General features: G+C 49.1%; 1 protein-coding gene across 1 annotated transcript in view; it reads right to left on the bottom strand.

Moving 5' to 3' along the window:
• Positions 1–15,380, bottom strand: part of CAPN12 (calpain 12) — a 31,425-nt gene extending 16,045 nt beyond the window's left edge. Inside the window, exons 1-10 of the mRNA XM_081018783.1 lie at positions 15,119–15,380; positions 13,865–13,940; positions 11,284–11,405; positions 10,150–10,283; positions 6,509–6,677; positions 5,456–5,539; positions 4,309–4,394; positions 3,359–3,433; positions 1,558–1,730; positions 220–395 (exon numbers count right to left, since the gene is read on the bottom strand). Coding sequence (XP_080874909.1) covers positions 220–395; positions 1,558–1,730; positions 3,359–3,433; positions 4,309–4,394; positions 5,456–5,539; positions 6,509–6,677; positions 10,150–10,283; positions 11,284–11,405; positions 13,865–13,940; positions 15,119–15,373 — 1,350 coding nt within the window. The 5' untranslated portion in view covers positions 15,374–15,380. The remainder of the gene's footprint in view (positions 1–219; positions 396–1,557; positions 1,731–3,358; positions 3,434–4,308; positions 4,395–5,455; positions 5,540–6,508; positions 6,678–10,149; positions 10,284–11,283; positions 11,406–13,864; positions 13,941–15,118) is intronic.
• Positions 15,381–16,310: the final 930 nt, after the last annotated feature.

The following is a 16,310-nucleotide window of genomic DNA, read 5'->3' as shown; positions in this document are numbered from 1 at the left end:
ATATCAGCAGAAGCTGAAGCCACACATCCCTGGGAAGTGAGGCTTCGGCGGCGCTTAGGGGTGGGCAGGCAGCACCTTCCCATTTCGCCTCAGGCGGCAGAATGGGATGGGCAGCCCCTGCCTAAGCTACCGATTGCTTTTACTTCATCCCCAGGTGGGTCTTCTGGCAAATCTTGACACCAGACACAATATTTGATCCAGTCAGCCTGATGCGCTCACCTGAAAGATGTCATAGCCTATGCAAAGGAAGCCCTTATTGCTCCTGCGACGGTCCTTCTGCGTCAAGGAGACAAGGAGGGAGCAGGAGGGATGAGGGAGTTGGTTCTGTTTCTTCCTTTGCTTCTCGTCTGGCTCCAGCAGTGAAAGGTGGAACTGGGGGTTCATCCAAAAGGTGTCTGCACAGCGAGGAAAACGAGTCTAAAGCCACTCAGATAACTCAGATATTTGGGCATGTTTGGGGCCTAGGGTTGTGGGAGAAATTGTTTGGGAAACTTCTTACAGTGAAATTGCCACTCCTCAAACATTACTACGCTACTTTGAGGGCCCTCCAGCAGCGACTTAGTTTCTTCCACACCTCACCAGGAGATCACCTGCTGAAAGTGCTTTGCGGCTCCATGAACAGCATTGAAGTGCACCAGGTGTGCACTTTTAACTGCCGGCAGGTGGTGCTATCACTTCACCCTGTGGAACGCGCCCCCATCAGATGTCAAGGAGATAAATAACTATACCACTTTTAGAAGACATCTGAAGGCAGACCTGCATAGGGAAGATTTTGTTTTATGATGCTTTTATAGTTATTGGAAGCCACTCAGAGTGGCTGGGCAGGGTACTACTACCACTACTACTAATAGTAGCAGTAGTAGTAATTCAAAATGTTTTAAGAAACATTCAGAGCTCATCCACACCTCTTGAGATCTTGGCTCTCACCCTCAATATTACCGCAATTTTGGGCTAGGAACCACAAGACATTTCCACTTATCAGAATATAACATGCATTTATTGAATCAGCTACAGTGGACGCTTGGGTTGTGATACGGCGCTTCTGTGCATGCACAATGTGATTTAGCTCTTCTGTGCGTGCACAACCGTCGAAAACAGGAAGTAACCCATTCTGGTACTTCCGGGTTTCAGCGGTCCGCGACCCAAAAAAACACAACCTGAAGCGGCTGTAACCCAAGGTATGACTGTACTCACTTTTAATCTTACCACGAGTAGCACACCACCATGTCCACACAAGCATGCCGTGTTCCCACAACACTCCTTGCCTCATTATCTGCTTGCATTTTCTGCAATGTCCCAAAGGCCATAGGTCTCCCCCACCTCGCCTTTGTTGCATCTGCTCGGGGCGAGGGAAATCTGTGGCCCTCTAGATGTTGCCCAACTCCCACACTCATCGTTCCTAGCCAGCAAAGCCGAGTCATGACGGATGATGGGAGTTGCAGTCCCTCAACCTCTGAAAGGCCACAGACCTGGCACCATGCCCAATTAATCTGCTCCCAGCTCAGCCCTGCCAGTGCCACTTCTGTCTACTCCCCTGTCCCAAACTCCAAGGATTACCCCAGGGGTTGAAGGTCCGGTGTCCACCCGCAGTGTGACCTTTGACCCAGCTCCCTTGGAAGCAGTCGCCGCCGTACCAGCCAGAGGGGGAACTCTCCCCTTCTAGCCCATCAGTGCGGAAGTGGCAGATCTCCAAGATATCAAAATGATGTATGAAGTCAGACAGTTGCATCCTAGAGAGAGAGAGCAAAATGGGGGGAAGTATGCAACACCATGGTTTTCCCAGTAGTGATGTATGGAAGTGAGAGCTGGACCACAAAGAAGGCTGATCGCCGAAGAATTGATGCTTTTGAATTCTGGTGCTGGAGGAGACTCTTGAGAGTCCCATGGACTGCAAGAAGATCAAACCTCTCCATTCTGAAGGAAATCAGCCTGGAGTGCTCACTGGAAGGACAGATCCTGAAGCTGAGGCTCTAATACTTTGGCCACCTCATGAGAAGAGAAGACTCCCTGGGAAAGACCCTGATGTTGGGAAAGATGGAGGGCACAAGGAGAAGGGGACGACAGAGGACGAGATGGTGGGACAGTGTTCTCGAAGCTACCAGCATGAGTTTGACCAAACTGCGGGAGGCAGTGGAAGACAGAAGTGCTCTGGTCCAGGGGGTCACGAAGAGTCGGACACAACTAAACAACTACAACAAAATACTGGGGGCAAGGGTTAACCCTGACTGTTCTCTGACTATAGTGGTCCCACAAATGCTGCTGTCAGTTCACTGGGCTGGTGCTTTTTTTCAGCCAGAGCGCAGTCCCAGCACCTCTCAGGACGGTGTGTTTCCCCTGTCCGCTTCTTGCCTTTACGTACTTCGGAGAAGCCAAAAACGAACATTTTGGGGCAAAACCAGAGTTGGCCAGTGGGTGCGACTCTACTTTTTTTTAGAGTTACGACTCCACCTAGCTCGTTGCTGCGACTGGTCATGCTACGTATTTCCTTTCCTTCAATCTGTCTCCAACGCAGCAGTGACAGGCTTCAGGCTCTCCAGTGAGACCTCTACTGTTGTACGCATGTGCATTTGTGCCAGGGCCCTTCCGAACTGCCCTAGCCATCCATTCGCCTGAACCTAGGAGGATGCGGGAGGTGGTGGCACATTTATTTCACCTGTACCAGAACCAGGGGCGACCCCCAAACCAGCTAGGTGTCACGGTCCGGTTCACGGGTGTTTGAAGTCCCGGCTGGGGACATCGGAACAAGGGGCAAAATGGTGGGGTGGGAGCAGGAACGGGCGTCCAGAAGCTGGGAGTCAGGAAGCAAGGGGTCACGAAGTCAAGGATCTGAGGATTAAGAAGCAAGGAGCCAAACGCAGAAAGGCAGGGAAAGTGTTGCTGTGGCAAAGAGCTGAAGGGAAATGCTGACCTTATATCCTTTCCAGGCTCTTGCCACCAGGTGCTGTGAGTTACCAATTGGCCTCACCTGTGCGGCTGCGCCTTGCCTCTTCAGAACAAACTTAAGAAGGCCCCAGTCCTGCAAAGTCCTACTGGTCACAGGGCCTGGCTCCTGCACGCACTCCTGACACTAGGGAGACAGCTTGCCATAGTTTTTAGCACCTCTACAGGCAGTGAACGCAGCTGGTGTCAAACTGGAATCAGTTCAGGGCTGCCCGGAGTCACCCGGTGACTTACTGTAACAACTGCATGGTGAGTTCCGGCACCTATTTTTCTTGGGGGAAAGCACTGGTTGGGGGTGAGGGTGTTTGCCTGCCTATTTGGGCAGAACCTCAACACGAGCTTTTAACGCTTTTAGACACTTCCTTGCAGAACTCCACCCCGCAAAAAAAGAGTTAAGATCTGGGGCTCTGTTTCTTACCAAAATTCCCCATCTTCTTGTTTCACATGCAGCTGCTCCCGGAGTCCAGGATCCACATAGCTCCAAAGTGGTGAGCTAGGGCAGAAAAACATGGGCATTCACAAACATACTACGGTGGAGAGTTTCTTAGGCAAAAGTTGGGCTGGATCTACACTGAGCTGTTTAACGTTATAGAAACGATATTATATATATTGTTCTAAAACGTCACAGGTAATACTTTCAAATTAAAATGTTTTTCTTACCTTATCGTTCCCCCCCGCCCCGCCCGAAACTCTGCTGGTTTCTCTACAGCGCCCTCTGGTGTCACATTTTAATAACAATTTAAGAACGTTAAGAGCAACGCGTCGTTTGTCACTCTGCGTTTTGAAAACCATTCTTTAACCCTTTCTTTGCGTTATAAACCGTGAGTGTAGATACGTCCCTGGTTAGCGAAGGTGGCCACCGTCCACGCTGTGCAATTTAAAAGCACATTTAACACACATCCAAAGCATGTGGCTTCCCCCAATGATTCCTGGGAAGTGCTGAGGATTCTGGGAACTGCAGCTTCATGAGGGGTAAGCTGTCATTACCAGGATGGGGGGGGGGGGATGAAAAGGTCTTGAAGGGACACCTGAAAGTGAAAAGGCGAGGACAATTGCCAAATCTTTGCTGGAAGAGGGCCAGTCACACTAAGTTCCTGACTCCCATCATGGACCTGCTTAAGCCTTTTCAACATTAAAACACTCTGGGACGTGAAATGAGTACGGGGCTTGCCCTGGAAATGGAGGCTGTGGACATGAAACTCAAGAGGATCACACAGCTAGCTATCAAGATACCCACATATATCCATCATCTCAGGTACCCCCAAATTTTGCAAGGCAGTATAACGTGATCGCTTGCTCAGATTGCCTCTCCTGGTATTGTGCCTTCTGCCTCTCATCCTGCCCCCAAGAGCCTCCAGGCAAACTCACGTGTCGCTCCAGCTGCCGTTCCACTCGACCCTGCCCCATGGATTCCGTAACCGCAACAGCTTCACCACCTGGCCCCCCACATGGACCTAAGAATGAGCAAAATAAATAGCAGGTGGTCCCTGTTTTATAGCAGAGAACAGCCAGCAGGGACATTTTTTACGCAGAGACCCCAAAAGGAGTTAAAGACCAGGGGGCACTGCCAGGTGCTTAAAAGAACTGAGGCACGGGACACAAATTTACACGCAGTTTGCACATTTTGCTATTGCATTCGTATCCTGCTTTTCCTCCAGGAAGCTCAAGGCAGTGTAGGTCGTTCGTCTCCTCCCCTTTTACAATCCTCACAACAAGCCTGCGAGGTAGGTTAAAAATGATCGGCAGGGACTGGCCTAAGGTTGCCCAGCAAGCTTCACGGCTGGGTAGAGACTTGAACCCAGGTCTTCCAAACACTAGTCAGGTACTCTAACCACTTTGCCACACTGGCTGTCCATTGGCCCATGCCAATTCAGATAGATAGATAGATAGATAGATAGATAGATAGATAGATAGTAAAGGTAAAGGTAAAGGTAAAGGTAAAGGTAAAGGTAAAGGTAAAGGTAAAGGTAAAGGTAAAGGTAAAGGTACCCCCTGACCATTAGGTTCAGTTGCAGATGACTCTGGGGTTGCGGCGCTCATCTCGCTTTACTGGCCAAGAGAGCCGGCGTACAGCTTCTGGGTCATGTGGCCAGCATGACTAAGCCGCTTCTGGCGAACCAGAGCAGCGCACAGAAACGCTGTTTACCTTCCCGCCAGAGCGGTACCTATTTATCTACTTGGACTTTGACGTGCTTTTGAACTGCTAGGCTGGCAGGAGCAAAGGGAGCTCACCCCATCGCGGGGATACGAACCGCCGACCTTCTGATCGGCAAGTCCTAGGCTCTGTGGTTTAACCCACAGCGCCACCCGCGTCCCAGATAGATAGATAGATATAAATATAGGCCAATTATGAAATGAAAAGCTGCCCTGTAAGAAAAGCTCTTCTAACAGCAACAGCAGCAGCAGCAGCGGGAAAGGAGAAAGGAGGGAGGCGATCCACACTGGTACAAAATATCTCAGCCTTTAGCCTTCAATGCCCCTGGAAGAGGCTGATCTGGAATCTGCCAAGACATACCTTGCGGAATCCGGTGATGGAATAGGCATGTCCTTTCAGCAGTTTCTCTGGGGTTTCTAGTTCAGTCTCCTCAGGACCACTAGCCTGAAGAAAATCAGGATGGACAGCACAGTCAGACCCACACCATCACCCAGAACAATTGGGTGACTAACTCCTTCCCACCCCCCCACCCCCAATTTGTCAATAGCCTTGAATATGTCTCTGAATACCAGTTGGTAAGATTCACAAGTGAGGAAAAGGTTGTGGCACTCGGGTCCTGCTTGAAAGTATCCCATAAGCATCTGGTAGGCCACTGTGAGAACAGGATGCCGGACTAGATCCCCTTCGGCCTGATCCAGCAGGTCTTTCCCTAGAGTTACGAGTTTGTGGGTGCCAGACTCCTGGATCCGGTAAGAGTTAGAATTTAATGAAGGCTTGGGGTGTTTGGCTGAGTGCTAGATGCTTCGAACTCCTGGATTCAGCAAGTGTTAAAAGGCTAGACTGCAGGGTGACAGGCCATTAAGAGAACAAAGGATTAAAGGACTGGGGGGGGGGGGGGCTCCCTCAACAGATAAAGCCAGAGGTTAGAGCAGAGAGGTTAGGAGAGATGTGACATTGAAGGAAACCAAGAGGGAACATGGCATTAGAGAGCAATATTTTCTGCCTGCTTGGATCTAAGGAAGCTCCTGCAGCCAATCGGAAGCCGTGGAAGCCCTGTCGGACGTTCGGCTTCCAAAAATAGTTCGCAAACCGAAACACTCACTTCCGGGTTTGCGGCATTCGGGAGCCAAAACATTCAAGAACTAAGCTGTTCAGAAACCAAGGTACGACTGTATTTAAAACTTTCAGTCCCCACTCCCGATGTTTTTGGACCTGAACTTTCACCAATCAAGACTGAGAGCTAGTATCGGGTGGTGGGTCTGGCTCTATAGAGGTTTGGGGGTCTCCGCTGACCCACAGCTTGGTTTCGCCACTGAAGCCGCTGAGAAGATATTGCCAGGGATTTGGGGAGATGGGTGTGCCGATGACACTAAGCACTGCAGCCCGTTAAATGAGTGCCCCCCCTGCACCTACCATAATGCTCGCTCCCATCATAGAGCGCCTCTTCAGCGCCTCTCGAATGATCTTGAAAAGCTCTGGGTTAGGTGTTTTTAGCAGAAAGATGGTCCCAACTCCGCCAGTGAAGTCCACAAAGGCTTCATTCATCATTCCCAGACTTATACCCTCGTAGGAGCCATTCAGCCTTTGCAGGAAGGAAAAGGCGGGAGTAGAGTAAAAATACAGATTGAAGAGCAGAAGAATGAACACAGGAATCTGCCTTGCACTAAATTAGACCATTTTTCTCTTAAGAAAAAGATGCAGTTGTCTTCTCTGTACATCCAAGGCAGCGATCTACTCAATGCCACACGTTTTTCGGTCCTGAGACAACCTCCTGAGACAACCTGAGACATTCCTCAGAAGAAAATGGAAGCATTCTGTTCTACTTTGGTGTGGGTAGGTGCCCCCCAACCTCATGCCCCATATATAGGCACACTGCCCATGGAATATGGGGAAAGGGTAGAGCTGGCAGAGTTGCCCCAACAGCTGTTACCAAGAGGAGTGTGCAACAATACAGTGCCAGCAAAACGTCTTGGTTACATGTGGTAAAATTGTGAGGTTTCCATCAACCCGCCTTGGGCGTCAGAGGAGGCACCTGCGCCAGATGTTTACAAGGCAGCCCTTCTGTGCCAGCAACGTAGTCTCTATGGTTGGCAGATGTGACCTCCAAAAGGCCCCAGTGAACAAGGCAGGCCCCCCAGGCCGCTCCTGCTGCCGCCATCACCATTGAGTGGATGCGTTGAGTTGGTACCGTCTGGCAGAGCTGAGGAGGCAGCAGAGGTTGGCACCCGGACCCCTCTCCTCCCCTCCCCACAGGTCCCACTGCGCCAACATGCGAGGCTGGGTCACTGTCTCCCCTCTCCCTGCTCCTGCTCTTCCCTGCTTTCAGAAATCGGGACTCTGCGTTGCATAGTGAGAAGCTGCAGTGGCTTAAGGGTTTCCCAAAGGCCCCGACATTTTCAGGGCAGTTTGAGACTATAGAATGACAACTCTTTGTACAGTGGTACCTCTGGATGCAAATGGGATCCGTTCCGGAGCCCCGTTCGCATCATGAGCAGAACGCAACCTGCGTCAGCGCATATGCAGGTCGCGATTTGCCGCGTCTGCGCATGCGTGTGACGTCATTCTGAGTGCGCATGCGTGAGTGGTGAAACCCGGAAGTAACCTGTTCCGTTACTTCTGGGTCACAGTGGGATGCAACCGTTCAACCTGAAGTGACTTTAACCTAAGGTATGACTATATTTAGTTTTTGAAAGTTGGTTAGATGAGGGTCTAGCTTAAGGCTGGGTGATATGTTGATATATCGTCCAAAACCGGTTTGAATTCCATATTGTGAGATTGGTTTCAAAAATTTTGCCCGGGCCATATATTGAGAATCGTGTGTGTGTGTGTGTGTGTGTGTGTGTGTGTGTTTGCTATGCAAAAATCACAATGCGGGGGAAACTGTGAAGTCAGCCAATGCCTCTATATAGCTCCATCCTTATTTCAGACATTGTGATATATCAGTATATGATATACCGAGCTATAGCTTAGGGCTCCACTCTCTCCCAAAAAGACTAAAACAAAACGAAACCTGGATGTACATTTCCAAAATACAAGATAAAATAACACCTACATACAGCAACAGTGTTTTGTGTTGTGTATGGACCTATTAAAGGTAAAGGTAAAGGTACCCCTGCCCGTACGGCCAAGTCGTGTCCGACTCTAGGGTTGTGTGCCCATCTCACTTAAGAGGCCGGGGGCCAGCACTGTCCGGAGACACTTCCGGGTCACATGGCCAGCGTGACGAAGCTGCTCTGGTGAGCCAGCACCAGCACAGCACACGGAAACGCCGTTTACCTTCCCGCTATAAAGCGGTACCTATTTATCTACTTGCACTTAAGAGTGCTTTCGAACTGCTAGGTGGGCAGGAGCTGGGACCGAACGACGGGAGCTCACCCTGCCGCGGGGATTCGAACTGCCGACCATACGATCAGCAAGTCCTAGGCGCTGAGGTTTTACCCACAGCGCCACCCGCGTCCCTATGGACCTATTAGGTCCATAAATTACCATATAGCATATATTGAACACAAAAAACAGCGACAATTTGTTGTTGACAAAGGACAGGTGGACATATAAAGGGCCCCATTACCTTCAGTAGCTTGGGCGTCATCAGACCTAAATCCGGGGCTGGGTATATCACCATGTTTAGCCGGCCATATATCACAAAGTTGAAAACTAGATATTGCACAGCCCTAGTCTAGTTAAAGCTGGGGAACCTGTGGACCTCTGGGTATTGCTTGACTACAACTCTCATCAGCTGTAGAGAGTTATGACTGTGCTGGCAAAGGCTAGTGAGAAAGGGAGCTTGCCAACACCTGGAGGACCCTCATTGCTGCTCCACCGGATGTTGTTGGACTCCAGGACCCATCAGCCCAGGCAGTGTGGCCAATGCAGAGGGGTAATGGGAACTGTAGTCCGACAACAGCTGGAAGGCCTCAACTGTCATGGACTGGCCAAATGCAGAGGAGTGGTGGAAGGCACCAGCTGGGGAACCCCCAAGGGAAGAAAACTCAGAGCCCAGGGATTGGTGGTGGGACGACGATGAGTGGTCAGAGGGAGAAGAGGGAGAAGACTGGGAGGAGGAGGTGTCGGAAGCTGAAGAGACAGGGCTTAGTGAGCGGGGAGAGTCTGTGGCAGAGAGCAGTCCAGAATCAGAGGCAGAAACAGAGGCTGGAGAGGAGGGGGGCCAAGAGGCAGCTGAAGCTTACAGATTTGAAAATAAGGGACCAGCAGCCTCGAAAATAAGGGATCAGCAGCCAAAATAAGGGATTTTCCGAACACAGGTATGTTCAACTTCTGAGCCCCTCCAAGCCAAAGGCAGAAAGCCCAGCCAGCAGCCAAAGAAGGCTCAAGCGGTGGTTCCCACAGCACAGCAACCCGGCAAAGGGGATGCAGCAAGGAAAACCACCATCACCTCTCCGCTGGGAAGCGCTGAGCAAAGGCGAGTCCCCAGGCAACACGGCCGATTTGATTGGCACAAGGCATGCAAGCTCCACCCCCCCCAGTCGTTCTTAGACTCCTTATTGGGTGAGCAATGCAGCCAAGCAACACAGTTGGAGCCTACCTCCGCCCTGGCCGGCAGGCAGGGAGGGAAAGGAGCTGCTTCCTTTGAAACCCGGGAAATTTAAGGGACATCATCAATAAGGGACAGCAGCAGGACACGGTGCTGGGATAAGGGACTTTCCCACCAAATAAGGGACAGTTGACAGCTATGAGCTCAAGAATCCAGGGAGTCTCCCCCTTCTACTGCGACCAGCTCCCTTCCCCCCGTCTCTTGGAACACACAGAGAAATGAAAAAGGAAGAGCAGAGATTGGTTGTGCACAGACGCAGTCTGCAACTGCTTGGTAAAAGCCCTGCAGGGGAGGGTTCTTAGGCACCTGTGGGAAGGCAGGGACCTTCTATCCTTACAGCTGCTGCATTTGGGCAAAACCTACTGAGCTGCTGGGGTCACCAGGCCTGCGCTGTCTTAGTTTCTTGAATCAATAGTTGACTTTATTGCTGACCTATGCTTGACTCCGGCTCCCGACAACGCCCAAATTAAGCAGTGAATTAAATAGCTGGTGTTCCACTCACTTGGCGTAGGCTTTCTCCAACAAAGGCATCCAGAACTCATCCTTCTCCTCTGAGCGCACGAAAATCAGCTTTCCATTCACAGTGGGCAGAAAGTCATCCACCACGACATCTACCCACTGCCCATACTGCCAGAACTAGGAAGCGGGTGGGTGGGAGGGAAATGAATGAGAATGAGATGCTTTTGATTAGGAGAACCACTGTTCTTTGCCTGCCCTCCAGATGTTGTTGGACTACAACTCCCATCAGCCACAGTCAGCATAGCCAATGGTCAAGGATGATGGATGTTGTAATAACAGCGGTGCTGATTGCAAGGTAACAAAACCGGCTGGCTATGAAAATGGATTAAAACTAGTGGAAGACTGAGAAGGTGATCAAAGAAGAAGAATGAAGTGGTAACACCAGGAATTTAATGGACTTGCAACGGAAGGACACGAGTGGCGCTGTGGGTTAAACCACAGAGCCTAGGGCTTGCCGATCAGAAGGTCGGCGGTTCGAATCCCTGTGACGGAGTGAGTTCCTGTTGCTCAGTCCCTGCTCCTGCCAACCTAGCAGTTCGAAAGCACATCAAAGTGCAAGTAGATAAATAGGTACCACTCCAGTGGGAAGGTAAACGGCGTTTCCGTGCGCTGCTCTGGTTCGCCAGAAGCGGCTCAGTCATGCTGGCCACATGACCTGGAAGCTGTATGCCGGCTCCCTCGGCCAATAAAGCGAGATGAGCGCCGCAACCCCAGAGTTGGCCATGACTGGACCTAATGGTCAGGGGTCCCTTTAGCTATGCTTGCAACAGAGTGGGAAACCTAATTACTTTTGAAAAAATGTATTAAATTTAAATAATTTGGGTGCATTTGTTAAAATTCAAAAACTAATAAAAATTATTTAATTAATTATTTGAAAAAGGATGATGGGTTTTGTAGTCGAATGACACCTGGAGGGCCACGGCAGCTGGTTACATTTGAAAGCCTCCAGGATTCCATTCTGACGCTGTAAATTCTGCAATCCCTGCGCCTCCGTGCTAGCAAATGGCTTTGCCTGGGCTTTGTTTTCACCCAGCAAAGTACAAGGGTAGCAGTGATGGGAATAAGCTTTGACCAGGGAGCTGATTGGACCTCCTGGAGGGGATGTAATGAAAGTCACCTGGAAGTGGAAGATGCCAGCATAGTCTGCCGTCTCAAAACTTTGACTCTGTGGGACCACCCTGTGCAGGAGATGTGGGTACAATGTGAGGGATGCTGCTGCTGCCAGGAACCAGCAGTCACCTGTCAGAGGTAGAAAGAAGATGGTTGCTATTTATTTATTTCTACACTGTTTGAAAGAGCAAATACTCCAGAAAATAGATGCACAACATCTCAGGATTCTGTAGAAGGCGGCATCCATACCAGCTTAATTTAATGAGGATGACACAGAGATCAGGGCAAGTTCGTACACGGAGTACTGTGTACATATGACTCCCCCTGCGAAGAATTCCAGAAACTGCAGATCAGCCCCTCGCAGAACTACAGTTCCCAGGATTCTTTGGGGGAGTCATGTGCTTTAAAGTTATGGTGTGTGTGTAGCCCTGGGAACACCTGCCTGTTTCTTCCACAAGCGAGGAATTCAACTGCTTATCTGAATTAGGAACAGAAGAGAAATTTGGTTTAATGTGCATCATTCCCATGGCCCCAAATACCTTCAGAATTCGTAGTTCTCTGAATTTTGAGAGAATGGAAAGTGTGCACAAAAATGAATTGCATTAGGAGGGGGAAATGGCTTGCAAAAAGGTGTACACTGGGCAAAATTTCATATAAAAATATACAGTAGGAGAAATGAACACTAAAATTGTGACAATTTTTTTGCGAGGAATTTCCAAAATAAATAAATCACTAGCCGATGCAGAAATGTGGCAAACTGAATTTAAGATGATAAAAATGCAAAACAGAGACAAGCCACAATGGAAAGATTTGTCCATTCCTAATATGAATTATTTGATTTTATGGATTCTGGTCAACAAAATGTGGGGTTTCTTGGTGTAGAAATTTTTGTGGATTATACACAGCATGGAAAATAATACCAATTGGCCCCCATTTTTGTTGCGTGTTTAACAGCAACTAGATACATAAAGCACGAGATGAAGGATTTGTCATCTCGACGCTAAAGAAAGCTTCGCCTACTGAATTCCTGACTGTCAGACTGCTGTAAAAGACACAGCAGCAGGAAGCAAACAAATAGCAGCTCTGTAATAATTTGGTTTATCACTAGTTGTAGGATTGATAAGGAACAAAGAGTTTTGAAACCTTCTCATGTTTGTACAGCGAAGCTGCTTTCTACACACCAGACATAAACTAGTTGTTAAATGTTAATTGATAACGGCTTTCCTCCTCCCAAGGCATTCTAGAAATTGTGGTTTTGTGAGGATGATACTTGCAAGGACTGCTAGCCCTGTCCTGGAACTACAAATCCCAGGGTTCCCTGAGGGAAGCCACATCTATTAAGCTGGTTTACTTCCGTTTAGCTAGTTTACATTTGTGGTAAAGATGTAACATCAGGCAGCCAATTAGACTTGCCTTTTTTTAACCGTTCTTTGCATGCACAAAGTTAGCAAGTAGAAAAACAGCTTTACTCATGTGAGTTTTACTATAATGAAGAAGATCCCAGAAAGGATGAAATCATGCTCATTCTAAATTCCGGTATGCCAGGCTGCCACCGAAGGCACGGGGCAGCACCAACAGAAAAGGGTGGCAACTCAAAATTAATGAATGACTATGGCGCTGTGGGTTAAACCACAGAACCTAGGACTTGCCGGTCAGAAGGTTGGCGGTTCGAATCCCCGCGACGGGGTGAGCTCCTGTTGTTCGGTCCCAGCTCCTGCCAACCTAGCAGTTCGAAAGCACGTCAAAGTGCAAGTAGATAAATAGGTACTGCTCTGGTGGGAAGGTAAACGGCGTTTCCGTGCGCTGCTCTGGTTCGCCAGAAGCGGCTTAGTCATGCTGGCCACATGACCCAGAAGCTGTACGCCGGCTCCCTTGGCCAATAAAGCGAGATGAGCGCCGCAACCCCAGAGTCGGCCATGACTGGACCTAATGGTCAGGGGTCCCTTTACCTTTTTATATCAACAAACCTCTAATGCAGGGGTCAGCAAACTTTTTCAGCAGGGGGCCTGTCCATTGTCCCTCAGACCTTGGGGGAGCAAACTATATTTTGAAATAAATAATGAACGCATTCCTATGCCTCACAAATAACCCAGAGATGCATTTGAAATAAAAGCACACATGCTACTCATGTAAAACACGCTGATTCCCGGACCGTCCACAGGCCGGATTTAGAAGGCGATTGGGCCGAATCTGGCCCCCGGGCCTTAGTTTGCCTACCCATGCTTTAATGAAATAGAATGTCCCCACTGTGGAAGGACATGTGGATCCAGAATTGGCCTCCACAGTCACTTACGGACTCATTGTTAAAACCGTGTTTATGGAAGACAATCTTACTCAGCTACGAGTGATCGCCAGAGAAGAAGTGATGTGAGGCTGAGTCTTTTCCTAGCAGAGACACTCTGCTGTTTAATTCTCTAAATCTGCATCAGAAATGCAAAAGTTGATGCTTTCTCCCCACTCCGCAAAGTTGTAGTCATACAGGTGACAGTTTCCGCTGTCAAAGGCGCAAAAGTCAGGCCAGAAAGCAGGGAGGAAAATTTAACAGCAAAGCAATAAGCTACAGAGAAGGCAAACATATGACACATTACCCAGTTCCCCCTGGCGGACGTCTGTACGGTTCATTCCTTCACAGATAAAGCAGGGCAATTTGGGCTTGCAGATGTCCTGCAAAGACAACAGGGAAAAGTTGTTTCCATGACCTACTTCTGCAATAACAGGCTGCTGAAACAAATGAACCTTGGTGCAACCAGGAGGAATGGGCTTTTGTGTGCAGGGACTGTGCCCTGTTCTGGTACCTGAGAGACAATTCCTTGGCTTGGAATGCACTCAGTGCTTTCATTCTAAGAAATCCCTAGCCCACCAGGTGAGCTGGAGGTGTAAACCTGGCTTCCCATATGTCACCTATTTACACCTTCAGTCTGCATGGAGGGAGTCCACATCTTACAGCACAGTCCTTTCAAGAAGGGCTTGTCCCCCTCAGCCCTGGAGTCCAAGACACCTCTCTCCATCAGCTCTGCAGCCAACCTGCCCAAGATGGATCCCAGTCTTTCTCCGCCCCTTCTTCCCCCAGCACTCCTTGCTGCCAGACTCCCTTTTCCTGTTGCCTCAGACACACAGTTACCCTGACAACTTTCCAAACCCCTGCCTCTGTTCACGCCTCTGTTCACACCTCTGTGTTTCTTAATGGCCCTAGCTTGGCCGGGTCGTTTTGCATAAGCTAGCACAGGAATTCCCTTATTTTTTGTATGTAATTTTTATTAAATTTTACAACTTAAAATACTCAGTTTTACATCCTTAAAATATCAATGAATTCCCTTCTTCTCTTTCCATGGTTCATTTTATATATCATAAATCCCTGCATATTTTACAAAAGCTATACCATTCAATATTCCATTATTACACCCATCAAAACTTATTTACACTGTTGAACTTATCTGAATGCTGCCCACATTTTCAGCTACACAATTATTTTCCATATATTCAATAAATGTTTTCCAGTCTTCTCTAAATGTATATTCTTCTTGTTCTCTTATTCTGAATGTTAAGTCCGCAAGCTGAGCAGTTCTGCTCAGCTGCTCAGCCCAGGAATTCCTCTGCAGCTTCTATTTCTCCCTTCACATCCCAAACCAACAAAATCATACCATTTATTAATTTCTAGGGTTTAGGGGTCCCCCCCCCAAAATGTATAACACCTATATTACTCCCTCCCCGCCCCCCCCCCCAAGATGCTAGCATCTCCAAAACACTCAACAGACTGGCTGTTGTACACTGCTTCCTTCTTTCGGGAACTACTCCTGATAATGAACTGGATGTAAAAGGAGAATGTCTTTGTTTTGACTCACCTTTGGCCTCTGCCAAACCACCCCCTGGGCTCCCTTGGAGCCAGGTCCCAGCTTATTGTATCCAAGCGACTCAGGGCTGGGTTTGAAGTCGGGGTCGACGAAGAGTGATCCCTGCTGGAGACACTGGCGCTTCAGTTCCCCATAGTCCTGCCCCCCGTAGGGCAGGACTCGGGCAACTGCCTTGGCATCATCCTTCTCCAGGCAGATAGTGATTCCGGAGGAAGCCATAGCTGAGATCAACGGCAGCTGAGTCATGGACTTGGGTTGGTTTATATAGAGGCAGAGGAAAGGGTTGAGCCAAGGGGTTGCCCCTCCCAGGTTGGCTCAAACCGGAACCGTTCCACTTCCCAACTCGGGTACAAGGAGTGTGCAATTTTCCAAACTGATTTTATCAGGACTGTGGTCGCGTAGGACAAAGGGGTCCCTGCCCCACCCATCTTGGCCTGTTATCAGCCAACAGCTTCCACAAATGGGTATACACCGGCTTTCTGATTTTCAACTAGCCTTCCCTGTCGGCTTCCTGTTTTGTAATCTCAGTATTGCCCCTGTAAAACACGGCAGAGAGGAAGACAGGGGCAAAAGTTGAATGAGTTGGTTTTTGTATATAACGGCGGCAGCCCGAACCCTACGCCCAAAGAGGGAAAGAAGGAGAGGTTCCAGGAAAGGAAGAACAGCTTTTGAAGAGCATGGAGTGCGCAGAACCGGCAAGATTGGAGATAAAAACGACAGAAAATTCATGGAGGACTGGAGACCTTTTACTGAGCATTTAAAGAACTACCACAGCAATGTGAAAACGCGAGCAGGGCTTGAAATATGAGCGACAGGGTTAAATAGGTTAAAACGGATGTGTCAAATAGTACAGTGGTGCCCCGCAAGACAAATGCCTCGCAAGACGGAAAACCCGCTAGACGAAAGGGTTTTCCGTTTTGGAGGTGCTTCGCAAAACGAATTTCCTATGTGCTTGCTTCGCAAAACGAAAATGTCTTGCGAGTTCCTGCGGGGTTTTTTTCCTCCCCCCCCCCTTTTTCCCAAGCCGCTAAACCGCTTATCAGCTGATCAGCTAAGCCGCTTAACAGCTGATCGCTAAGGCGCTTATCAGCTGATCGTTAAGCCGCTTATCAGCTGATCCTTAAGCCGCTTAACAGCTGATCGCTAAGCCGCTTATCAGCTGATCGTTAAGCCGCTTAACAGC

Source organism: Podarcis pityusensis (genome assembly GCF_964106645.2).
Source record: "Podarcis pityusensis genome assembly, chromosome: 8".
In the NCBI taxonomy this organism is placed as follows: domain Eukaryota; kingdom Metazoa; phylum Chordata; class Lepidosauria; order Squamata; family Lacertidae; genus Podarcis; species Podarcis pityusensis.
Note: the sequence above shows the minus strand (reverse complement) of the source record. Positions and strands in the feature narration are given on the sequence as shown.